This window comes from Capsicum annuum, chromosome 10 (genome assembly GCF_002878395.1).
Source record: "Capsicum annuum cultivar UCD-10X-F1 chromosome 10, UCD10Xv1.1, whole genome shotgun sequence".
In the NCBI taxonomy this organism is placed as follows: Eukaryota; Viridiplantae; Streptophyta; class Magnoliopsida; order Solanales; family Solanaceae; genus Capsicum; species Capsicum annuum.
In genome coordinates this window covers 217198568-217222170 of record NC_061120.1, presented here as the reverse complement: position 1 = coordinate 217222170, position 23603 = coordinate 217198568, and the positions used below count along the sequence as shown (strand labels likewise).

Genomic DNA, 23603 nt, shown 5'->3' with positions numbered 1-23603 from the left:
TAAAATGAACTAAAAATAAAAGTGTGACAATAACAACAACAATCTGATATAGTCCTGAAGTGGAGTCTTCTAGGATATATAGACAAGGGAAAAATACATAAAGTATCAAATTTAAGCATTAAATTGCAAAAAATAACAATAATTTTATTAAATTACTTTTTGTAACATCTATAATATTATTTTATGTGGTCCCTACTTTTTACCCACTTGGAGAAGTAATTGTCAGTTTTCCCTCTTTTCACGCCATGAGCTTTCTCTTTCATTAATTTGAAAGATTTTTGCCGTTCTTTTCACCCTAAAGTATATCTTTTCACTCCTATTTTTTTTCACTTTGCACGATTTTAGCACCATCAGTAAAGATTATCTTCATCTATTTCAGGTAACTCTTAATTTTGCTATTGCATGTTAGCATTTTTTTGAGGTAAATTTCAGAAATAGCATACTCTAAGATATTTCAAAATCAGAATTTAAGGTTTTTGATTTTAATGGCTGAACAAACACCAAAATCACGAACAAATAATGGTAACGGAATTTGAATTTGGTCTATGATTGTGGACCATCTTTTAGTCTTGGGTTAACTCAAGAAGATGTAGTTAAAGTTGTTTCAAATTCTTTACAGTTGAAGAAATCTGATAAATCGAAGGAGATTAGGTCGAAGTTTCGCAACGATCCGCTGAAGATGCAAAAAATTTTGAAAAAAAATCGTTGAAGAAATCACCTTCTCAGAAGGAAAAAAAAATAAAAAGATCGAGAAGAAAAGGAAAGCGAAAGAAATTGAAGGTTTGAGTAAGGTTGATGAGGATGTTCAAATCTCCTTTGATGATGATCCTGAAGAAGTTAGCGAGGAAGAGGTATTTTTTGTTGTAAATGTATTTTTTTGAGTAAAATGTATTTTGGTCCAAGTAAAGATGTTGTTAAAGTTGTAAGTTATATGTATTTTTTTGAAGTAGTTAATATGTATTTGATGTTATGGTGATATTTAGGGATTGTAGAATGCTGATTTGTGAAGATGATAGTATAATTGTGAAAATATATTGTTGTATTAACTACTCATGAAGAGTATATTGGCTATATGTATTTTTTAGCGTAAATGATTTGTATTTTTTAGTGTTGGTTGCAGTTTTGATATCGTAAAAAATACATATGTATGTTAATTTTACTTGAAATACTACAACAGTCTGTTGGATATATGTATTTTTCAGTGTTGGTTGCAGCTTTGATATGATCAAAATACATATGCATGTTAATTTTAGCTTAACTACCAGAACAGTCTATTGGCTATATGTATTTTTAGTATATTTGATATATATTTTTCAGTGTTAGTTTCAGTTTTGATATGATAGTGTTGGTTTCAGTTTTGATATGATAAAAATACATATACCTGTTATATGTTTTTGATTTTTATTGGCTGCTTGATTTTTTTTCTGCATGTTATATGATTCTTTGTATAGGTGATGCGTGATGAAATATTCATTGTCAAAAAACTTTCAAGATTTGCACCACACATGTGTTCGTACAATGACAAAGATATTTATGGAAGCATATGCGCAATTTTAAACAAGGAACAGTTTAAAAACTTTTGCAACAATAACATTTTTGGTTATTTTATGAAGAAGCATCAATGTGTAGTGCAAGCATAGTTGTGCAAATGCGTTGTGACGCTTGAGGTGAAGGGTAGTTCTTCTTATGGGATTCTGATTTGTGCTAATGACATCTTCCTTAATTTTACTCCCAGGGAATTTGCTATCATAACTGGATTGAATTGTGTGTCAAATAGGTATGACTTTATTTTTGACGAGGGTGTACCAAATAGGATGGTTGAGAAGTATTTCAATGGGGCAGAAATTATACAGAAAAGGCAACTATTTTTAGCTTTCACGGAGAGAGTATGGGGGAGAACAACGATGAGGATGCTGAGAAATTTGCAATCCTGTATTTCCTGCATTCATTTGTCTTATAATGTTGAAACTGTGGTAATACCCTGTTTTTATTTCGATTTGGTCGATAGTGGAAGATATAAGGATTTTCCATGAGGTTCTTTATCTTTTGAAGATTTGGCCAGAAGTTTGAACAATCGGTTAAAAGATGGTGGTCAATTTTATTTGATTCAGGGAATGTCACTGGCTATTCAAGTGTGGCTTTACGAGTGTTGTTCAAATGTCCCACCAAAGATTCGAAGGTTGATAATCGGATTCCCCGATTATTAAATTGGAAGACGATTGCACCTCGTTCACGCTTTGAGTGTTTGATTAATGCTATGTTCAATGACCATGGCAAGGTTTGTTATTACAAAATACCTATGTATTAATATGTATTTTACAATATAAATATGTACATTTTTATTTACAATTGTTTAACTGATTCTTTAACATATATTATTTACCTATGATTTTAGGTTGTCTTTAAGAACATAGAGCCAACGAAAAAGGAGCTGTCAAAATTGCAAATACCACAGAAGAATGCAATACAACATGAACGTTTTGTTGATTTTGATGACGACTTTCAGGATCCACCACCAAGAAATATCAACGAACATTCAAAGAAGAAACAGAAGGTTGATTCATCAACACCAGTGGCGAAGAAACCTTTAAAAAAAATAAGTAAATATTTTTGACGAGCATACCCAAACGAGGACACCAGCTCCTTGTGCTGCAAAGGCTGATGGAATGAAGACACCAATTTTCAAGCCAATTCCAACACGACAGGCATCTTCTTTAAAAACGAAGAAAGAAAAGCAAACAACTCGGGTTATTTTTCCTCAGTGCAGTCAAAGCCAGATATTCATGTACAGGAAGTAGCTGTGTCAAAGTCTGAGAGTCATGTTGAGAAAGAAGCCTTTATTTCTAAGAAAAATTTTGATGCATTCCGCCATGAGCTAATTTTTTTTTTGACAAATATTTATTTTACATGGAAAAAAATTTTGTTTATAGATTTTGTATCAAAACAGGTTCGTCGCGAGTTTAAAGGAATTTGTGGACTAATGAGAAAAATATTCAAAAAGATGAATAAAGCATTTGTTCAAAGCAAAGTAAATTTTTTCTTTGAAAATCTTAGTTGATTTGAATATGTATACTTATTGGACTGCCTTATACAAATACAAAATATTTGTAAAATAACTCGTTATGTTATTGGACACAATTTTTTCAGGAGCAGGTTGTAGATATAGAAGCTGATAAACCAAATGTTAATGAGGGAGGGTTAGAGCAATCTGGACAGCATTTCAGTTCTGATGTTGTTCAATCTTTGAATAATATTTCTGATGGTACAAAGGTAAATATTAAAGTTCCAAATACATATTTACTTGTACTTCTAAATTTTATATTCAAGATACATTTGAGGTTAATAGAACTGTCAAATTTGGAATGGAATTGAAGATTGACTTTAGTATGATGTGCAAGTTTTATTTTTTAATGTGTTGTTGACTTATTAAATACATATGCATTGTTTATTAAATACAATTATTTTTTACATCACATGTAGTGTGTGTGTGTGTGTGTGTATATTTGAGGATGCTCACATAACAATATATATTATTTGGTTGATTAAAAACATTATAACATGCAACACAGTGTGTTTTTAGTATTGTTCATAAATATGTATTTTTGAGTTTGATGTTATATATCAATATGTATTTTTAATGTGTTCTATACACTGCATATGTATTTTTAGTTTTATTCATATGTATTTTTTAACACTACATATGTATTTTAAAACTGAGTGATTATTTTGTTATGTTCTTTAATATGTATTTTTGAGTTTGATGTTATATATAAATATGTATTTTTAGTGTGTTTGTATATATGTATATTCAATTTCATAAAAAAAAAACATATTAAATTTGACTCAATTATTAATAGGTTATTTGAATTTGTATATGTATTTGTAGCAACAACATACAGATAAAGATCCTGACCTCCAGAATATGGATTATGTGTAATACCCCATATTTTCGAACTGAAATTCTAACCGTTGTTCCTGCACGTCTAAGCTCTAATCCAAGTAATTCTCACAGGAATACAAGTTGCATGATCATTATCCTAGTCTATGGAGTAGTTCAGAGGTGAAAAATGTTCATAACAATGACCTAGAACAAAGTTGAGCTAAGACCAATTGATTTATCCAAAGTTTGACATTCAATTCTACAAGGGTCAACTTCAAACGTGAATATCTCTTAATATACATGGAATTTTCCATCCCAAGACCTATAAAATTGTAGATTATTAAATTAGCTTTTCAACGATACCAATTTTATCAAAATCCGACACCCGAGCAAGGAATTATGGCTTTGTGAAGTAGATTGCGTCGCCTAACCAATCGCATATGGCTACTGAAATAGGTGTGCGATAAGCAATACTGCGCATACTTAAATATATGTGATAAGCAATGTGGTGCATACTTAAATGTGTGCGATAAGCAATGCGCCGCATACCTCACTTCCAAGTGCCAAAAACACCCCTATATATGTCTATAACATAAGATTAAACTCCCATAACACCAAAATAAGTTTACTTTCTCTCAAAATCACCAAGAACATTCATGAGGGTTTCAACCTAAAAATTCAAATATCTCAAGATTCAACCATGAGTTTTCAATAATTCTTCGAGATTCGGAATCCCCATTTCGAGAGCTACAAGAAACACTAATTATTTTCATGAATAGAGTCCCAAGGTCAAGAGTTCATTAAAAGCTTCAAGTTTAAGGTATGTGAGGTTTTTCAACAAGAACATCCTTTCGTTCTTGTGCCCAAAATTTGTATTATTTTACAAAGATATATGATTTTACATGCTTTGATATGAATTTGAGATAGAAACTATTATCCTACGTTCTTGTTTAAAAGACTATTATATTTTTATGATGTCTTGAAGATAAATTCCTTGAGTTTTGATGTTAATATCATTTTTGAAGTTGAATCTCCAGATTTTCATATGAATTATACATGTTTGCTACATAAAGTGTGAATCGTGAAATATTTTGCTCAAGTATTGATATATGGGTTTTGAACCCTATTTGAGAATTATGATTTTTGTGAAAGTAATGTGTTATGCACACCTTGAGATTTGAATGATTTGACCTTTTGGTCTTGAAAAGGTTATTTTTGAACTCGAATGAGAAAAGAAATCCACATTTTGATTTATTATGAAAAAAGGGTAGCATGATGGCTCCCGTTATGAATTGCTGAATTATTTTATGGTGGATTTTCTTTGAAAAGATCTGAGCTAAGTCCGGGAGTAGTCTTTAGCACCGAGTGAGAGGTATAGCTATGTTGGTACTTCCCTAGAACTACGTGCCACCATAGGAGCCGGAATTGAGGTTGATTATACATAGTGATCACTAGTTTTTGGATTTGATACTTATAGTCCTACTCCGATGGCAAGGATAGGACGGCTCTCCCCAACGTAGGTTGTACGTTGGACCTCATGTGGCTCACATGGTTTATGTCGGTTATGAGATCTCCCAATGTGTTTGTGTGTATTCTCCTATCTAATATGAAAAGTCTTATTCTTCTATCTGAGATGAAAACATATTTGTTTGAAAGACTGAGTTTGAGAAGGTCATTGTTTTTGAAAGATTTAATGAACATATATTTCAAAGAGAATTGTTATGAGATTTGATTGCTTTGATGATTTGGAATCGAGATGGAAGTGGATTGAGATTTATTATGATGACTCACATGTTTCACCCGATATATTTTACTCTCTTATGCTTATGATGATTTTAATTCGAGCTAAGTGAGTCATTTATATCAGCATGCATAATGTCATAAAATGTGATGATATTAAGACATTATTTATATATGCATTGCACTCCCATATGCTCGGACGTTTCCATGGTACTGACCCACATATTCGTATGTGGGCTACATTTTCTCGGAATGTAGGTACAAGGTATAGTGTACATCTTCAGATCCAGTCAGTTCGCGGCATCCAGTCAGCAGGTGATGAGTCCTTTTGATCCAAGGACTTGAGTTAGTTATATAGTTCGAGAAGTGTTGTATTTTCTTTATTCAGTCGTATTGAGTTGGGTTAGTCGGAAGTCATGACCCGGCTACCTACAGTCAGTACTAGTAGAGGCTTCATAGACAATTAGTAGAAGTTGATGTATTCCATTTCAGTTTTGGTTGTAAAAGCAGAGTTGTAATCTTGTAAATTTAGTTTTGTATCTATCATATTCAGAAAAGAGTTATTTTCCGCAGATTTGTATAGATTTAAATGTTTTGTTCAGTTGCTTATGAGTTATGCCAGTAGAAGGGTTAACTTGGGGTCATTTGTGATCCTAAGCACCGTGTGACATCTCGGGACCCGATTGTGGGGCGTTACATTATGTTGGTACCGAAAGATCACCACAACAATTAACTTCGGAGGTTGATCAGTAATTGGAGGTGAATTTGCTTGGTAAAAAGATAAATAATTAAGTTTCATATATATATTCATTTGAATTCACATATATAAACAGATACAAGTACATGTTTGTTTGATGTTTTGATTTTTTAACTTGTTTTCAAGGGGTGCACTGATTTGTATTCCGAAAAAATGAATGTTGAAATTGATTCTCAACAATTAATCCCTGATGAGCTTCTCTGAAGTATAAATTTGGATTACTTACATTCTGAGAAGGTTGTTCAACATGATTGCCGAGTATGTATAGTGATGTTAACTTTGTCTTCATGTCATGTAATAATTCAGAGGACAGTTAAATTTTTTATTTTATTTTTTTGCAGACCAGCGATGAGAAAATTGATGAAATAATTTTATCTGATGTACAATTTACAATCCCTAATGAGATGTTACCGAGCTTAAATGCCTATCAAATACAAAGCATCACCATACATCCATCGGCGAACCGTCAAGAAGAATCTCATCATGAAATTTTGGATGCAAAAACTTCTGAGACTGTTATTGAAGATCATGCTCAAGTATGTATCTTACTATAATATATTTTGAGTTTATTTAGGTTTAATTTAATAGACAAAAAGTAATATTCTTTTTTCAATTTTTTTGTTAGATGAACAGAGGGATCACTGATTTGACTTCAAATTCACTGGTGAATTCAGAGGTCGAACTTGCTACAGAGGAGAAAGTTAGGACACCTCCTAATACACAAAAAATAACCAATGATGAACAGAGGGATGAACAATTGTGGCTTGATTCACAAAACACAATTCCGGATGAGTTTCTACCTAGCTTGAATGTCAACGATCAAAAAAGTATCATGATTCATCCATCCGCTAATCGTGAAGTTAAAAATCTCAGACCAAAGTTAAGGATTAGACGACCATCAAAATTCAAGGAATCATCATACACCAAAAAATTTGCTTCAACAGCTGTTAAGTACAATAAGATATATATAATTTTTTATGTAATATGTCTCGCAAATACATTTGTATTTATTAAGTCTTTGTATTCTATAATATAGGGAGCTCAGCAGAGATAATACGCATATTCCCCCAGAAACATCCATTTTTATATCACCCGATTGATGGGATAATAGATATGAAGATTGTCAAGAACTTCAAGGACTGGATTTCTGCCGACCTATTAAAAGCTACTGCCAAGAGGTAGTTCTTTTGAATTGCTTCAAATTATTTTTTTGTATCAATTATGTTTTCATGGTTTACCATCTCCTTAAAATACCTAGGAAAGGAAAAGTGGATCATTACAAGAGGAGAAAATTAGAAATTCCAAAGATGCATTTTGGTGTTGAAACTGTTGAAGACAAAAATTGTTCTATACGATGGGGTTTGCAGATCAAACATGGACAGACTCGGTTAGTATATTATTTTGAAATTTTTTCCATTTCATCTGTAATAATACTTAAAAATACATATTAGGTTACATTGAAATACATATGGTTTAACATGTATGTATTTTTAAGTATTCAAAGTATGATATAGTATACTACATCCCATACTGTTGCATATACTATTAGATAACATTGTCTGCATGTAACTGAACTTCAAGAATGCAATTTTAGATACACAAGTCTTCTACATTAATATAAAAAAATGAATATGTATTTTTTACTTGCATACACTTTAATATTTAGTTTACAAGTTTTTTGAATGGTCTAAATTTTGTGGTATTCACTAATGCAGCATATTGATGTCTGCTTATACTACTTGAGGAAGAAGTCGAAGTATGAGCCGCACAGTTCGTACAAAAACGAGCTAAATAAATCGTACAAATACGTTACAGTTGACTGCAACTTTATGAACGTAATTAGATCTTCGAATGATGTATATTCTATGGATCATCAAAACCTTAAAGCTGGAGGACAGGAGCACCATCTTATTGAATACATCAATGGGTTCCGTATGCATGCTGCAGTGCCATGGCATCAGTGGAAGACATTTTTATTTCGGTCAATATAAAGAAAAAACATCACTGGGTTCTCGTAGTTTTATCATTTTCAGAGAGGTATATATTCTTGTATGATTCATATGAATTCAGTGGTCATTATGTGACTGTTCTTGCTGAGATCGAGAAAATAGCAAAGATTATTCCATTGTGTCTCCAAGCTTGTGATTTCTATGTTAAGAAAGGAATTGATCTTCAAAACCATCCAAGATACAAAGACAAAGAATCCTCAGATATGTTTGATGTTTTATTTGAAAATGATTTGCCTCAACAACCGAGTGGAAGCTTATAAGTTTTGAATTTACATATACCAAAATTGTATGTTTGTACAAAATATATTTCACTATTTAATCAAATTTTTTTAATTTTTTTTTTGTAGGGATTATGGTGTCTTTATGGTTATGTATGCAAAGTGCCTTTCTTATGGTCACAAAGTTATTGCGACTGAGTTCGACCCCAACGCACTCCGTACAAGATATGCTGCACTTTTGTGGGACTATGAGATTCGAAAACAAGAAGCAAATGCCATTAGTGATGTCGAAGCACCCTTGAGGCTTGTAAGGCAAAGTAGAATAACTAGTGTCACTGAAGTTGTTGATGTATGATGGTTGATGGATTTTTGACTATATGTATTTTAGAAACTAGTTTATGGATGTAGGTTTTGATTGTACAGACTAATTTTTATGTTTTGAATTGGTTCTATTTCATGGAGTTCTACCTTTTACTGTGAGATTTTGTTAAAAAATACTTACGTAGTTTTTATATTATGTTTAAAAATACATATATCATATAAATAAATTGTATTTAGCCTAAAAATACATATGCAGTGTTAAAATTAAATATTGCAAAAATACATATGGATCATTCCTAATATGTATTTTAGTATGTTGTTGTTGTTCTTTAAAGTTTTTCACCACCTTTCTATGTTGTTAAATATAACATGTAGTGTGAGATTTATGGAGTTCTACCTTTTACTGTGAGATTTAGTTAAAAAATACATATGTAGTTTTCATATTATGCTTAAAAATACGTATGTTGTATAAATCAATTGTTTTTCAGCATAAAAATACATATGAAATGTTAGAATTAAACAATACAAAAATACAACTGCAACATACCTAATATGCATTTTTAGGATGTTTTCATTACCTATAATTATAAATTAGGATTTAAATTAAAGTGAAATTTGAGATTTTATTGCAGTTATTTACAAAATATATATGCAGTGTTGATATTTTGCTACAAAATACATATGGATTATACATTAAAAATATTTTCCAAAAAAATACATATGCCGTGTTAATATAAAGTTGTTGGAAAATACATATAGATCAAACCTAATATGTAATTTTGATACGTGTTCATTTTAAATCATTATACAAGAGAATCTGAATTAGACATAAATTTGACTTTTTAATGCAGTTATAGATTTGATTTTAGTTACAAAATACATATGCAGTGATGATATTTTTATTAAAAATACATATGGATTATACATCAAATGTATTTTTACAATATAAATACATATGCAGTAATAACACTATGCAATTCAAACATATATTTGCAGAATATGTCACATATATTTAAACCTTTGAACAATTAGTAATCATATACTTGTTTGGTTAATCAAAGTTACCACCTTTAACCTAAAATATATTTACTATGTCAAAAATATATATGAATTGCTGCTTGAAAATACATGTGTAATGTACAGATTTTGAAACATATATAGCTCCATTATTCAATTGTCAAATTATTCATAAATGCATTAACTAAACTGAATTAGTTCATCATTATAAAAAATGAAAAAAAAAAGTTTTAAGAAATAATACAGAAGAAGAAATGTATCATTTGCGATATTTCCTACAAGAACGCCTATTGTGACCCTTAGCCCCACAACCATCGCATGAGTTGATATTCTTCTTTCCAAACATATCCCGACCTGATTTTTCATGATCCTTCTTTGCAGGTCTTCCTGGAGGTCTTTTGAATTTTGGAGGCAGTACTATTTCATCAAGTATGCTCTCTGGAATTATCCAGTCATCGCTGTGTGGCAACGGGTAGATTGGAACATCATGTCTTCAAAACAGTTTTTAGTTTAAACAAATCAGAACAGTATGACTCCTTCTCAAAATTCTTTTTCTCCAATATCGCACAAGCATGTGTACATGATATCTCATTTATTTGAAAAGCATTACATGAGCACTTTTTTTTCTTGATGCAAACAATGAATGTCGTGTACCGTATACACATATTTTGTGGCTGGTACAACCTGACATAAAAATAAAAAATTAAATACATTGATACAAAAAGATGAATTTCATATTCCATGATATGTTGTAAGCACACCAGCATTTTTGAAAAAAAAATACTTATGCAATAAAAATACATAAGCAGAGCATATTTTTACAGAGCAGCCCAATACATAAGCAGTTGTTAATAATTTTCAATACAACAAAATTCATCTGCAAAATACATATTATGTTTTTAAATGTTCATATTTTTTATGTTGTATATCTTTTCATTAATTTACAACTGCATGGAAAGTATTTTCATATTTATGTTTCCATAATTATAATTTTCACAAATCTAAAAGGTCATATCATCATACGGGTATACAAAGCCTCGTTCTCACTGAGTATGTCATTAGACTTTTCAATGAGTGTTGTGAAGGTATATAAATCCTCCTGCCTATTTGCACAATTTCATTTTGCAAACACTAATCGAACTTCCTCAAGAAAATCATAAATTGACAGTTCTCTAGTTGATACAAGCACTCCATTTATTGACTCCGCAATGTTTGAAGTTAAAGTCCATCCTCGGTGAACTATTGCATACGACCTAGTCCACTTTTCGTAACCCGCCAATTCCAAATATTTCTTCACCCTAATATCAGCTGCCTCAACTTTTTTCATTAACATGTGAAATTCTGACTTTGAATATGATTTGGTCATTGTATAAAAGATCTCCGACAATACATCGTGTGGAAATACCACATACATGCATAATGTGGAACAGCTTCGTACACATCATCAACAGCCTTTATGATGCTTGAATTCCTATCAGACACAACACACATGTTTTGTCTTACTCCGTACGCTTCCTTTAGATTCTCGAAAAACCACGTTCAGGATGCATCATTTTCAGAATCAAACACACCATATGCCAAAGGAAATATATGACCTTTATATATAATTCATCATTTTCAGAATCAAGCTCACCATATGCCAAAGAAAATATATGACCTGCAAATATAAAAAAAATCTACACAGGCCGATTTAAATACAGTTAGGAACTGCATAAGTATTTATTACAAATATAGGTCAATTAAAATATATATTTTATCTACCAGAAGTGGTATCAATTACATATAATAAAATCTACATGCACCTAACTATCAAACATAATCAATTTTACATGTTTCATTCAGAAAACTTTGAAAATATATGTAATTATATATAGATATGTATATATAAAGTGGATATATGTATTTTTAAAGTTAACAACAGAAATACAAAAAAATACAACCAGTTATACAATGCAATTATTATTAAATAATACTAACCTGCTCCGTTCATTGTACATATTGTTACAAATGCCCCAGTATACATTTCTCTCAGATGACTAGCATCAATAACTACGACTGATCTACAATGATCGAATCCTTTAATGAATGCATGTAGAGCGATAAATACATACAAGAACGCATTATCATATGTCTTCTTCATTCTTATATATGATTCCGGATAGGTACTATTCAGCACATATAAGTATGATGGCAGTTTCCCATAAGATGCTGATGGCTTACCCCTCAGCTCTTCTAACGCTCTTTCCTTGGCTCTCCAACATAAAGTATATGTCAAATCCATACCAAAATCTTCCTTCATGTCATTTTTTTATTTCCTTCGCACTGTATTTTCGTTTGTGGTTTTTGAATTTCTGTTTAACCATACCAGCTATCAACATACTAGTTGCATGAACCTTTGGATAGATCTTGTCATTCACTGGGCAAGTATGTTCAGGTATGAATCTTCTAATTCTAAACATTCCAGTGTCTCCCATGCCTGATGCACGCATTAAGAACTCACAGTTTCTTGATTTGCAAAATAATGTATAATTGCATCAAACATGATTAAATATATTCAAAATACATATCCAAAGTAATAATAAATAAAATTAGAGTGATATAGAATGTACGTACGTTTTCTTACTAGATCTTTTACTGCGCGTTTAAAACTTCTCCCTAATTGCATAGTCCTTCATGACTGACTTTAAATTTTTTTTATCAAGTAAACCTGGTCGTCCTCAACATGCTTACAATGTGGGTATGAGATAATCACCTCAACAATATCCATCTAAAAAAAATCTAATGCTTGTGTATCTTCACAAACCACCAAAGCTCCTTCATTTGTTGTATTTATCATTGCAAGTTGTTACAGTTGATTCCTCGTTCAGCAACACAAATAGATGAACTTGTCAAGTTGCTCCCTACAACTTTATCCAAAATGCTTACATATAAAGGAAGACAATTCATGTCTTGTATCAGCTTTTTCTGCAATATATACACCTTTAAACCCATATCGTTATGTATTTCTATCTGCCCTGTATTAGCAGTGATTTGATATTCCACTAAAATACGTTTTCTGGTTAAATCCACACTTAAGTGAGATGCTAAAACATCGTGCAGCTCAACGAATGTTGCTGATGTGCTCAACAGTATAACATCCGTGACATATTCTTCGAAGTTCTTTTCGTACGTCCATCGGCCAGAGTGCTTCACAAGGATTGGTATGCTTCCCATTTCTACTTGATTTAACCAATAAATAAATAAATATACATATTTTCTAGATGTCACTTGTTATAACACGCACTTTTCAGATTTAAGTGCAAACAAAGTTACACAGCCAACAACTCAATTTAAAAAAATACATTTACACTACATTTGCTTAAAGTAAAATATCTTTTCAAATATACATTTATACTATAGAATTCCGATAACAAAACAAAAATACATATGCAGTGTTAACATTAACCATATCAAAAATACATATGCAGTGTTACCATTAAATACATCAAAAATACATATGGAGCAGATATTTTATACTTTTATATGGGTTCATAGAATATCATCAAATTCAACAGATACATTCGATCATTCATTTATCTAGTATTTCAGAAAATAATTGAATAAACTTCAATTTGAAAGTTGTTTACAGTTTGTTCTATTGATAAAACAATCAAAATAATAACAAACGATCCTCAAAACAGTAGTCGAATATTGTTTTTTTTCCCCTTGAAACAACTTTTAAGCTGAAATTTGCTACAGATATTTGAATTCCAATTTTACTGCTGCCTTGATTCTAACTCAAATTTATTTTACAATTTTTTCACATATAAATTAACGATGACAACAACAACTTGATAGGCACATCAGTAATGGTTAAAAAAAAAAACGAACTGAATAACAATAATGATTATGTACCTTAAACAATAGTAATGGTTGAATTTTCAACTGACAGTTGAATTCAAACAAATGGAACAGAAGAATCAACAATTGAATTTGATTTAAACAAATTACTGCATCGTTTTGCAATTGTTGTTGATTTCAAAGAACAATCAGTCCAATTTGATTTAGCAACAACAATGCTTGAATTTCCAAAAACAGGGTTGGTTTACAACAAATTGCTAAGAAAAGATGCAGTTGTTAATGGGGAAAAACTGAAATTTGAATTCTGAAGATATAACGGAAGTCACGTTTTTTAAGAGGTTTAAATGGAAAAAGAATCTACATATTTACTTGATTGGTAATTATACCATATATAGCTCAACTAATTTCAGTTAATTAAGTGTAGTAAATTTATTGTAGATGTATTTTTATAGCAACATTTTTCAAAAATACAAAATATAAGTTGCTATAAAATGTAATTATGAAACTGTTACTATAAAAATAATAATTAGTCTCTTAAGTATGCTACTTCAAAATTTTGCCCTATAGACAATATGTCGATCATACCTCGAGGAGGTACCATAAACAAATTTAAATGGAAAGAAAGAAAGACATCCATTTGAGAAGATAGAGAATTACATTTCAAATTTGCAAACAACCACAACAACAATATACTAGTATATTCCTATTAAGTCGGGTTTGGAAAGAGTAAGTGTAGGCAGTCCATATCACTATCTCAGAGGTGATATAGAAAGGTTGTTTCTGATAGACCCGACTCAAAATAAAATAATCCAGAAAAGAAATAGTAAAAGGATAAGATACAATAGAGATTATCACTCCCAATAATATCATAGACAAGATTCACCAAGTAATACAACAAACGATACAACATTTTAAAATAGTACTAGTACTATAGCTGCTAACACGGATAATAAAGTACTCCTACCTATTAGCACAGACGTACTTGTTCCTACTGTCCTTATCCGCCTCCTCCACACAAAAGTGTGATAATATAAATTTGGAAGTCAAAAAGTTCTCAATTAGAATACCTTTAGGTTGAATTGAAAACAGACAACAGAGCGTCGCTTTGGCCGAGTGGTTAAGGCGTGTGCCTGCTAAGTACATGGGGTTTCCCCGCGAGAGTTCGAATCTCTCAGGCGACGATTACTTTTTTTCACTTTTTTTTTATGCCAAAATAATTTTTTATACTATTGTTCTCCTCAAAATTGCCCATTGGATTCCCATTTTCCATTTGTTTCTCCAGTTAATACTAATACCAATCCAATGAAAACAACCCATCATCATAAAAACAATTCAAATAACAATATTACTGTTCAAAAAATTGCCAGAAAAAACAAAGCTTCATCATCCAAAACAACAATTGTTAGAGTTAAAAACAAGCATAAATCATCAAAAGATTCAAAACCCAACTCAGAATTTCAAGAAAACATCCCAATTCCTCAAATTAACACTACCCTTATAGCTTTCTTGAATAAAAATCCAATCTTGACCAAAGATTTTTACCAAATTGATGCACTTGATCTTGCCCCTCGTTTGCTTGGCAAGTTTCTTAGGAGAGATGATGTTGTTCTTCAGATAACTGAGGTTTTAATGTTATTTAGTGCTCTTGATTTTAACAGCTTGTTTGGTTGGTTTTTACCTATTGTATTGTATCATATTGTGTCGTTAGTTTAAATACAATGTTTGTTTTGATTGGATGGTTGCTACCTATTGTATTGTATTGTATTGTACTGTTTTGTAGGAGGGATAGTTTTAAGTATTCGGGTTGATGATTCAGGGAAATGGTGAGATTAATGAGGATATCCCATTGTATTGGGGCAGTTTGGATGAAGTGGAGGCTCGCCTCGGAAGTGTTGTGTGATAAGAAGGTGCCACCCAAACTGAAATGCAAGTTCTACAGAGTGGCAGTTCGGCCGGCCATGTGGTATGGAGTATGTGGTATGGAGTGGAGTGTTGGCCAGTCAAGAACTCTCATGTTCAAAAATTGAAGGTGACGGAAATACGGATGTTGTGTTGGATGTGTGGGCTTACTAGGGGTGATAGGGTTAAGAATGAGAATGTCCATAAGGAGGTTGGAGTGGCTTCGGTGGAGGATAAGATGCAGGAAGTTCGACTGAGATGGTTTGGGCATGTGATGAGGAGGGACACGGATGTTCCAGTTCGTAGGTGTGAGAGGCTAGCTTTGGATGGTTTCAGGCGGGTAGGGGTAGGCCGAAGATGTATTGGAGAGAGGTGATTAGACGTGACATGGAGTAGTTATAGCTTAGCGAGGACATGATCCTAGATAGGAAGGTGTGGAGGACGCGAATTAGGATAGAAGGCTAGTGCATGTGGGGTGCCTTTGGTACGTTGGTGTAGGGTATTAATGTGTGGGTGTCTTATCTCTGTTGTGCCATCTTGTTTAATGCTTTTATTATGAATTTGTTTATTATTCTTTGTCCTGAGCCGGGGGTCTATCGGAAACAACCTTGCTACCTCTCCGGAGGTAGTGGTATGGACTGTGTACATCTTACCCTCCCCAGACCCCACTGTGTGGGAATACACTGGGTTTGTTGTTGTTAGTTTAAATACAATGTTTGTTTTCATTGGATGGTTGTTACCTATTGTATTGTATTGTACTGTCTCGTTAGTGTAAATACAATGTTTGATTTTGATTGGATGGTTGTTACCTATTGTATTGTACTGTGTCGCTAGTTTAAATACAATGTTTGTTTTGATTGGATGGTTGTTACCTATTGTATTGTATTGTATTGTATTGTTTCGTTAGTTTAAATACTATGTTTGTTTTTATTGTTACTTAATTTTATTGTATCCTATTGTTAAGCCCATCATTATGTAACGATGAAAAGTCCCATTTTGTATAACGAACTATTTGGGGTGTGATCGTGCCCTTACCTTATCTTTTTTTTTTTTCGTCTTTACTTATTATTTAATAATCCTATTTTGTACTTAGTAGCTTACCCCGTACTACTTTTTTTGTAGGTGTATCCTTCAAATTGCATATGTGATGTTATCTAACGACGGAAAACTATACAATCTATCTAAATGTTATATTTATTAGAATAATACAATAGGATATAATACGACGCAAGACAATACATTATGAAATACTAATACCTAACAACCATCCAAACAGAGGGTCAATGTGTTTGTGCTTGCTTCATTGTTCTTGAATTGAGTAATTTGATTAATGGGGTTGCTGTTCTTATTGTGAATTGTTTGATAGGTGGAAGCTTATAGGCCAAATGATTCAGCTTGTCATGGTCGATTTGGCAAAACAGTTAGGACTGCCCCTGTTGTAAGTTTCTAAGAGCTGAAATTTTTGAGTCATTTGCTTTACATTAGAGGTGAATGCTTAGAAGCAGTGTGTGTTAAGTTCTTAGTTGCAGATATAAGTAATAAAAATGTGCCAACTCTGTAAAGGATTAAGCTTTTGATGAGCAGTTCACTCAAGTTTGATTTTTTTTCCTTATTTATTTATTTTCTATTCTAAACTTTATGCAAGATAACAGAAGGGCTATGCTCTATTGCATGAACATGAGTAGTTGTTCAGAAATTATTAGGTTAGAGGGGCCTATCGTGAAATGTAATGATATTGCTGTCACTTACTCAAAGAAAATGTTATTGCTGTCCTATGCTGGATATTGGTTTACTTAAACAATTTGAAGGTTAACAGATTGTTTAATTCAAACTTGTAACTAACATGTTGGCACAAGTCTTCAAATTTCCAGAGAAGGCGAGTGTAGCTGCTCATAAGAAGAAATGGATTGCTTTACAGTGTGATATAATGATATCAATCTCATAGATTTGGTTGTGTGAAGAAAAAAATTAAAAAACTTTAGTCGTTTTCTAGCTCTACCTTTGAAGTATAAAGTAGATCCTGAATTGGAGATATCCCTACCAAGCATAGTCAGTGGCTTTCCGTTGTATTGAATTTTGGAGCTATATGAAACATTTCAAGATGCCTTTTTAACTGAATTGTTGTTCATTTCTTAGTAGCATTGTGCTATGATATCGACTAGCGTGGTGTATGTTATAGAGCATATTGAGGCGTGTCTCCCAGATTATCTAATGATTTACGATCTATAGTTTGGTCCTGGTGGTCATGCATATGTTTACCTCTGCTACGGTCTGCACATGATGCTCAATGTTGTAGCAGACAAGGAAGAAGTTGGAGCTGCTGTATTGATTCGTTCCTGCGCTCCCATCAGTGGTAAATTGAATTACATGCTCCTACCTCTCATATTTCCTAACTTGCTTCCCGTTGCAGTTTAATTTGTTCTATTTGATTTCTTTAGTCACACTGCAAGTCAACGAGTGCACTTCCCGTAGTATCCCACTTTCTCTTAGTGTGATCTCTTCACTCTTTGAAGCAACATTTCCTTTTTGACCGATTTACATTTGTTGCATTAGTGCACCTCAGGTATTACGAATCTGTGTGCTTTCCCCTGCTTTCCTCTGCTTTATATTACTTATGGGTGCCGTATTTATGTTATGTAATCTGCTTCTGTGCTGCACTATGTGTTTGTGTGGTATCTCGTGCCTTGAGCCGGGGGTCTATCGGAAACAGCCTTTCTACTTCATCAGAGGTAGAGGTATGGACTGCGTACATCTTACCCCCCCCCAGACCTCACTAGGTGGGAATACACTGGGTTTGTTGTTGTTTGCATTAGTGCACCTCAGAAAACAGTAGATTCATGACAGTACAGCGTAGTTAAAATGCACCACCAACATGTGTCTTGTCAGATTGTTTTAAATAATTAGCTAAAACTTTGTCTTTTTAAATTGATATCATCAACCAATATCAAGATAGTCTGAGGTATAGCCAGTGAAGAAAAACACCAGTATAACTGTTTGAATATCCTGAGTACACCTTGATACTTCTAAAAATGATCACTTGTAAGTAATAGAATCATGATTCATGCGTTGGAGTTCCCATGTGTCCATGATAAATGGACCTTATTGAATGGAAAGACAAAATAAAAATGCTTGCATGCTAAATGGGAAGCAAGAGTATATAGACCGCAGTGGCATTGACGCACACTGCCCCGCTTATGATGATCTTTTCTCTCAAGTCCTGCATTTTTGGACTAGTATGTCAATGCTATTTAGAGTTCTCTTTCAATAATTATGGAGTAAACTCTGCAGGTTTGGGAACTATTCAGCAGCGTCGGGGTTTAAAAACTGAGAAGCCTATTCTTCTTGCCGGTCCTGGAAAGGTAAGCCATTACCTTTGTTGGGTATAGGTCTAAGTTGCGTTTGTAACGTCATTGTATTGATCAATCCGTTCTTAAAGATTACCAAAAGTTTATTTGCTTTACATGATTTAGATCCCTTGTCAAAAGAGTTTGGCTATGTGTTTGGGAATTTAGCTTGAACCATATTACTTTATTTGTTTCAATGATGCTAATCTCTAGGTAAATACTGCTACTTATTTTTACCAGGTATCCCGGGAACCATTTTATGTATAAAAAATTTAAACGAGTGTATCGAGCAAAATTATGTTTTTCTAAAGTTATGCACCTTGTGACATGGGTAGTCAAATATTGTGCCTAAACATGAAACATCTGCATATGATATGTCCTAGGAGTCTTTCATTTGACCATTTTTTCCTTGTTCACAGATGAATTTCATTTTTGAGGCTTTCTGTCATTTTAAGCTTCCATTGGTTTTCTTTTACATGGACTTACTAAAAAATGGTTGTTTTCACTTTCTTGGACTGATTTGAGTTTGCAAATGATTGTTGTGTTATCTGACATTCTGCAATCATGTTCAACAGTAAAAATGTCTAACGTAGTCTAATTTTTTCAGTATAAGACATTGTTTGTGATTCTGGAAACTTGGTTGGTATATCTTTCTTTAAAGAAATGGCTAGAATAGTAATAGTATTTGTGCGAGCAATTTGGACATTCTAGTAAATTGCAAAGAAATGGCCTGGAAAAATGTAACTTTTGCTTTGCAGCGGTTGTTAGGTTAGATAATTGGTTGATCTAGACAATTGCACATGATGACGGGGACAAATGAAATGTGTTTTTTGTCTAAACTAGTGGATTCTGACTTAAGGAGAACAGTATTCACTTCAGGCGTTGAGTTCTTCTGGTCATTCTGCCATGATCATTTATAGTTTCCGAGCTTGAGCTTTGTCAAGTATGAACAACAACCTTCGATTAGAACTAAGCAGTTGGTTGTGATTTTGAGTTGCTTGAAATAGCTGGATGATTGCCATTCACATTCTATAGCAATAATAAGGAGGTACAATGTAATAACCCAGACTTTAATAAGGGGTAAATGGGTAATTTAACCTATATTATTATTAGTATTAATTAACATAATTAAAATGAGAAAGCCAAGAGCCAACCATGCCCTTCAGTTTCACGACCGTTTTGATCCCATTATTTTGAGAAGGCAGCAAGCTGTGTAAGGAAAAAACACGACAAAGAGTGTGCAAACAGTGTTAGCAGGCTTCCTCGTGAAGTGATTAGGTATTAAGTTTTATAGTTCTTTGACATAGAATTCTGAAAAAAATGTCGGCTCAAACAACAACTAATTTGTATTTGATTGTCTTCGTGGTGGGTAGGTTATATGCGACTAGATGAAGGTGTTAGCATTAATTAATGGTGAGTAGTCTGTTGGAAACAAAAAAAATAATACTCCCTCCGTTTAAAAAAGAATGACCTACTTTCCTTTTTAGTCCGTTGAAAAAAGAATGACCCCTTTCCCTTTTTGGCAATATTTTAATTTCAACTTTTCACATGACATATTTAGGACCACAAGATTAAAGGGCATTTTGGTACATTTGACACAACTTTAATTTAATGCCACAAGATTCAAAAGTCTTCTTTATTTTCTTAAACTTTGTGCCAAGTCAAAGTAGGTCATTCTTTTTGACACAGAGGGAGTAAAGAAGTAAGTAACAGAGTATGTAACATGTACAAGCTGTTTCGGTTTGCTACTGTCAGCACTCTTAACAAAGCAGCAAACAGGAATATTCATGGTGCGATAATGATTGGCTAGTGATGAAATGATTGGCCGGTATTTTGAAATTTTGTTTTGGTAGCCTTCCCTTGTTATGTTATCCTTAATTCATGATTTAAGGCGTGAGATAATAAGGGTTAGCTTTAGGTATGAATGTTAGGAAGATTGGGACTTGATCCCAAATAGCATAATTGATATCGTTATTTAATATTTTTGCATAGATTGAAGCCATTGGAGGCTATTTGATTGGTGTTCTATGGTTAGCAAGGTTGGGGAACTTGTCATTAGCGAGGTAAGTGAGAATATAAGCTTTGGGTGCTTGCTTTTCAAATTTGTTTTTAAATAAAGTGTTTTTGTCTGCCTGGTTCATGTGTTGGGACGCGCGTGTGCTTGGCAGCATCGGTGGTCTTCAAGGCCAGCCGCATATACTTTATGTTCAATAGTACTAAAAATTCCTTTATAAACTATTTTTTGATATGATATGATTATGTACTATGAGATTGAGGCATTGTGTATGCTTCCTGGAGAATTGTGTATTTTTGATTTTAATGGGGCATTGTGTATGCTTCCCTTGAGTATTGTATGTGCTTCTTGATTTGATATGGGGCATTGTGTATGCTTCCCTGAGTATTGTGTATACTCTTGATATATTTGGTGCATTACGTATGTTGCCCGGAACTCAATGTGTTGGTTAATTACTTTAATTATATATTATAATAAGTACTTGGTGTAAATTGTACTGAGATATGTAGTTCCTGATGAATGATTGTTGGGTCTCATTGGTCATCCTATTATGATATAATTTCTGTGTGTAATAATTTTACATTCTTGGTGTTGTATTTTCTAATACTTGTTCCAGGAGTACTTAAAGTAGCGACCCAGGGATCTTACTGGGCTATATTTTATATATAGCTCAGTCCTTACTTGCATGTCTGCAGGTACTATCGTGGAAGGTGAAACTAGTGGGTGGCGGCTCGTTCGTAATGAGTATATTGCTGAGGTGAGCCTTCGCATTGTTCGTGGAGGCTTTCGTTTCAGCTTTAGCTCTTTAGATTATATTTCTTTTCATTGGTTTTGCATGCCCAAAAGTTGAACTCATGTAACTCTATTTTAGATACTCCATGGTCTTAGTGTGGGATTTGGGCTAGAGAATAGTTCTCAACCGATTGTTGAATTTAAGTTTGATTACAATTTTTTTTTTGAATTATTACACTATTTATTGATGCGTTGGAGTTGCACATACCTTAACTTAGTGCTTATTAACTGGTGAAGTGTAAGGAAGAGTGGTTCCCCCGACGGGTAGTGATAGCGGGTGCCAGTCACGCCTAGGTACCATTTTGGGACATGACAAAGTTGGTATCAGAGCCTAGGTTGTAGGTCCCGGGTCATGGAGCAGTGTTTAGTAGATTCTTGTTCATGGGTATGTAGGCACCCATACTTATGACCTCGAGGCTACTGAACATCTAGGAAGTTCTCCTTTTTAATTCATTGCTCGTGCATTAAGTTGAATCAAGTCTAACCTTTGAATATTATTGCAAATGGTTAAGAGATGTGGTTCTTCCTCCGCTAGTCGATTTAATGCATCTGCTGGACGTGGTGCTAGACATGGGTCTACCCTTGGTGTTAATCGAGTTGGGTCTCATCCGACTAGGCCTCGGACTAGGGCACGACTGGTCATCAACTTGGAGTTGGGAATGCGGGTCAACCTCGAGTTGTTGCTTCTGAGCAAATGCAAGATCAAGTTTTTCAGGATACTCCATCGACAACACCAGCTGTTGTACCTACTGTGGCTTTGCTTGCAGATATAGTGATGAGATTGTTGAATGTGTTAGAGGCACTGGTGCCTAATCAGGGTGGAATTCCAGCTCCTCAGACTACTTTACAAGTGCCGACGCAAGTTCAGTTGAATGCTGCAACTACTCAGACACCTCAGCCAGTTGATCATTGGATTGTAGCTATAGGGCACCTTAAGGAACTTAAGAGTTTTATGGATCTTAAGCCACCAGAGTTTGATGCAACACCATCTACTATTGAGCCTCCAAAGTTTATTGATCGTTGTGACAAGATATTGACCACTTTGGGATTGAAGGAGACTTGTGGTGTGGAATTTACTACTTTTTTATTTTCAGGGTCACCCGAGACATGATGGTCTTCCATTTTGAGAGCCAGACAAGCAGGACTACCACCGATCACTTGGTCAGAGTTTTCACCCATGTTTCTGGACAGATTTATTCCGTTGAGCAAACGGGATGACATGAGACGCCAGTTTAATGACTTGCGACAAGGGTCGATGACAGTTTCTAAGTACGAAGCTAAGTACATTGAGTTGTCTAGGTATGTTCTATTTTTGGTTGCAGACCCAGAGAGAAAGTGAGATGATTTATGGATGGACTTTAGTCTCATTATCATGGTCCTGTGATACGAGATGTGTGTAATGGACCCAATGCTGAGTTGGTTGACATTACTCTCTGATCTGAGTCTTATTATGAGATGAAAAAGATTAATCGAGAAAACAAAAAGGCACGCAACTTAGGTGGGTTTAGTGGTGCGCAATCTGGGGGTCATGGTAGTTTCCATTTTGGGCAGTCTAGGCCTACGCAGACAGAGTCCGCGGGGCAGTCTTCGAGGAACAATTATTCAGCTAGACAGGGTGAACAACAGATGCAGAGGAAGGGTAACAATTCCTTTCAATCAACATCCATGGTGTTCCAATTGTGGTATAAATCACAGTGATCGTTGTTACTTAACAAATAGGGCTTGTTATACTTGTGGTGAGCAGGGACATATTGCTAAATTTTGTCCTAAGG

At 33.6% G+C, this 23603-nt stretch overlaps 1 protein-coding gene and 1 non-coding gene across 2 annotated transcripts in view; both read left to right on the top strand.

Moving 5' to 3' along the window:
* Window positions 1–14855: 14855 nt before the first annotated feature.
* The window catches only part of LOC107843789 (DNA-3-methyladenine glycosylase), a 16070-nt gene continuing 7322 nt past the window's right edge, over window positions 14856–23603 (top strand). The window contains exons 1-4 of the mRNA XM_047397400.1: window positions 14856–15405; window positions 17048–17119; window positions 17911–18034; window positions 18970–19040. Coding sequence (XP_047253356.1) covers window positions 15085–15405; window positions 17048–17119; window positions 17911–18034; window positions 18970–19040 — 588 coding nt within the window. The 5' untranslated portion in view covers window positions 14856–15084. The remainder of the gene's footprint in view (window positions 15406–17047; window positions 17120–17910; window positions 18035–18969; window positions 19041–23603) is intronic.
* TRNAS-GCU lies at window positions 14882–14963 on the top strand. Its single transcript has one exon. It is a non-coding gene; the product is annotated as a tRNA-Ser (tRNA).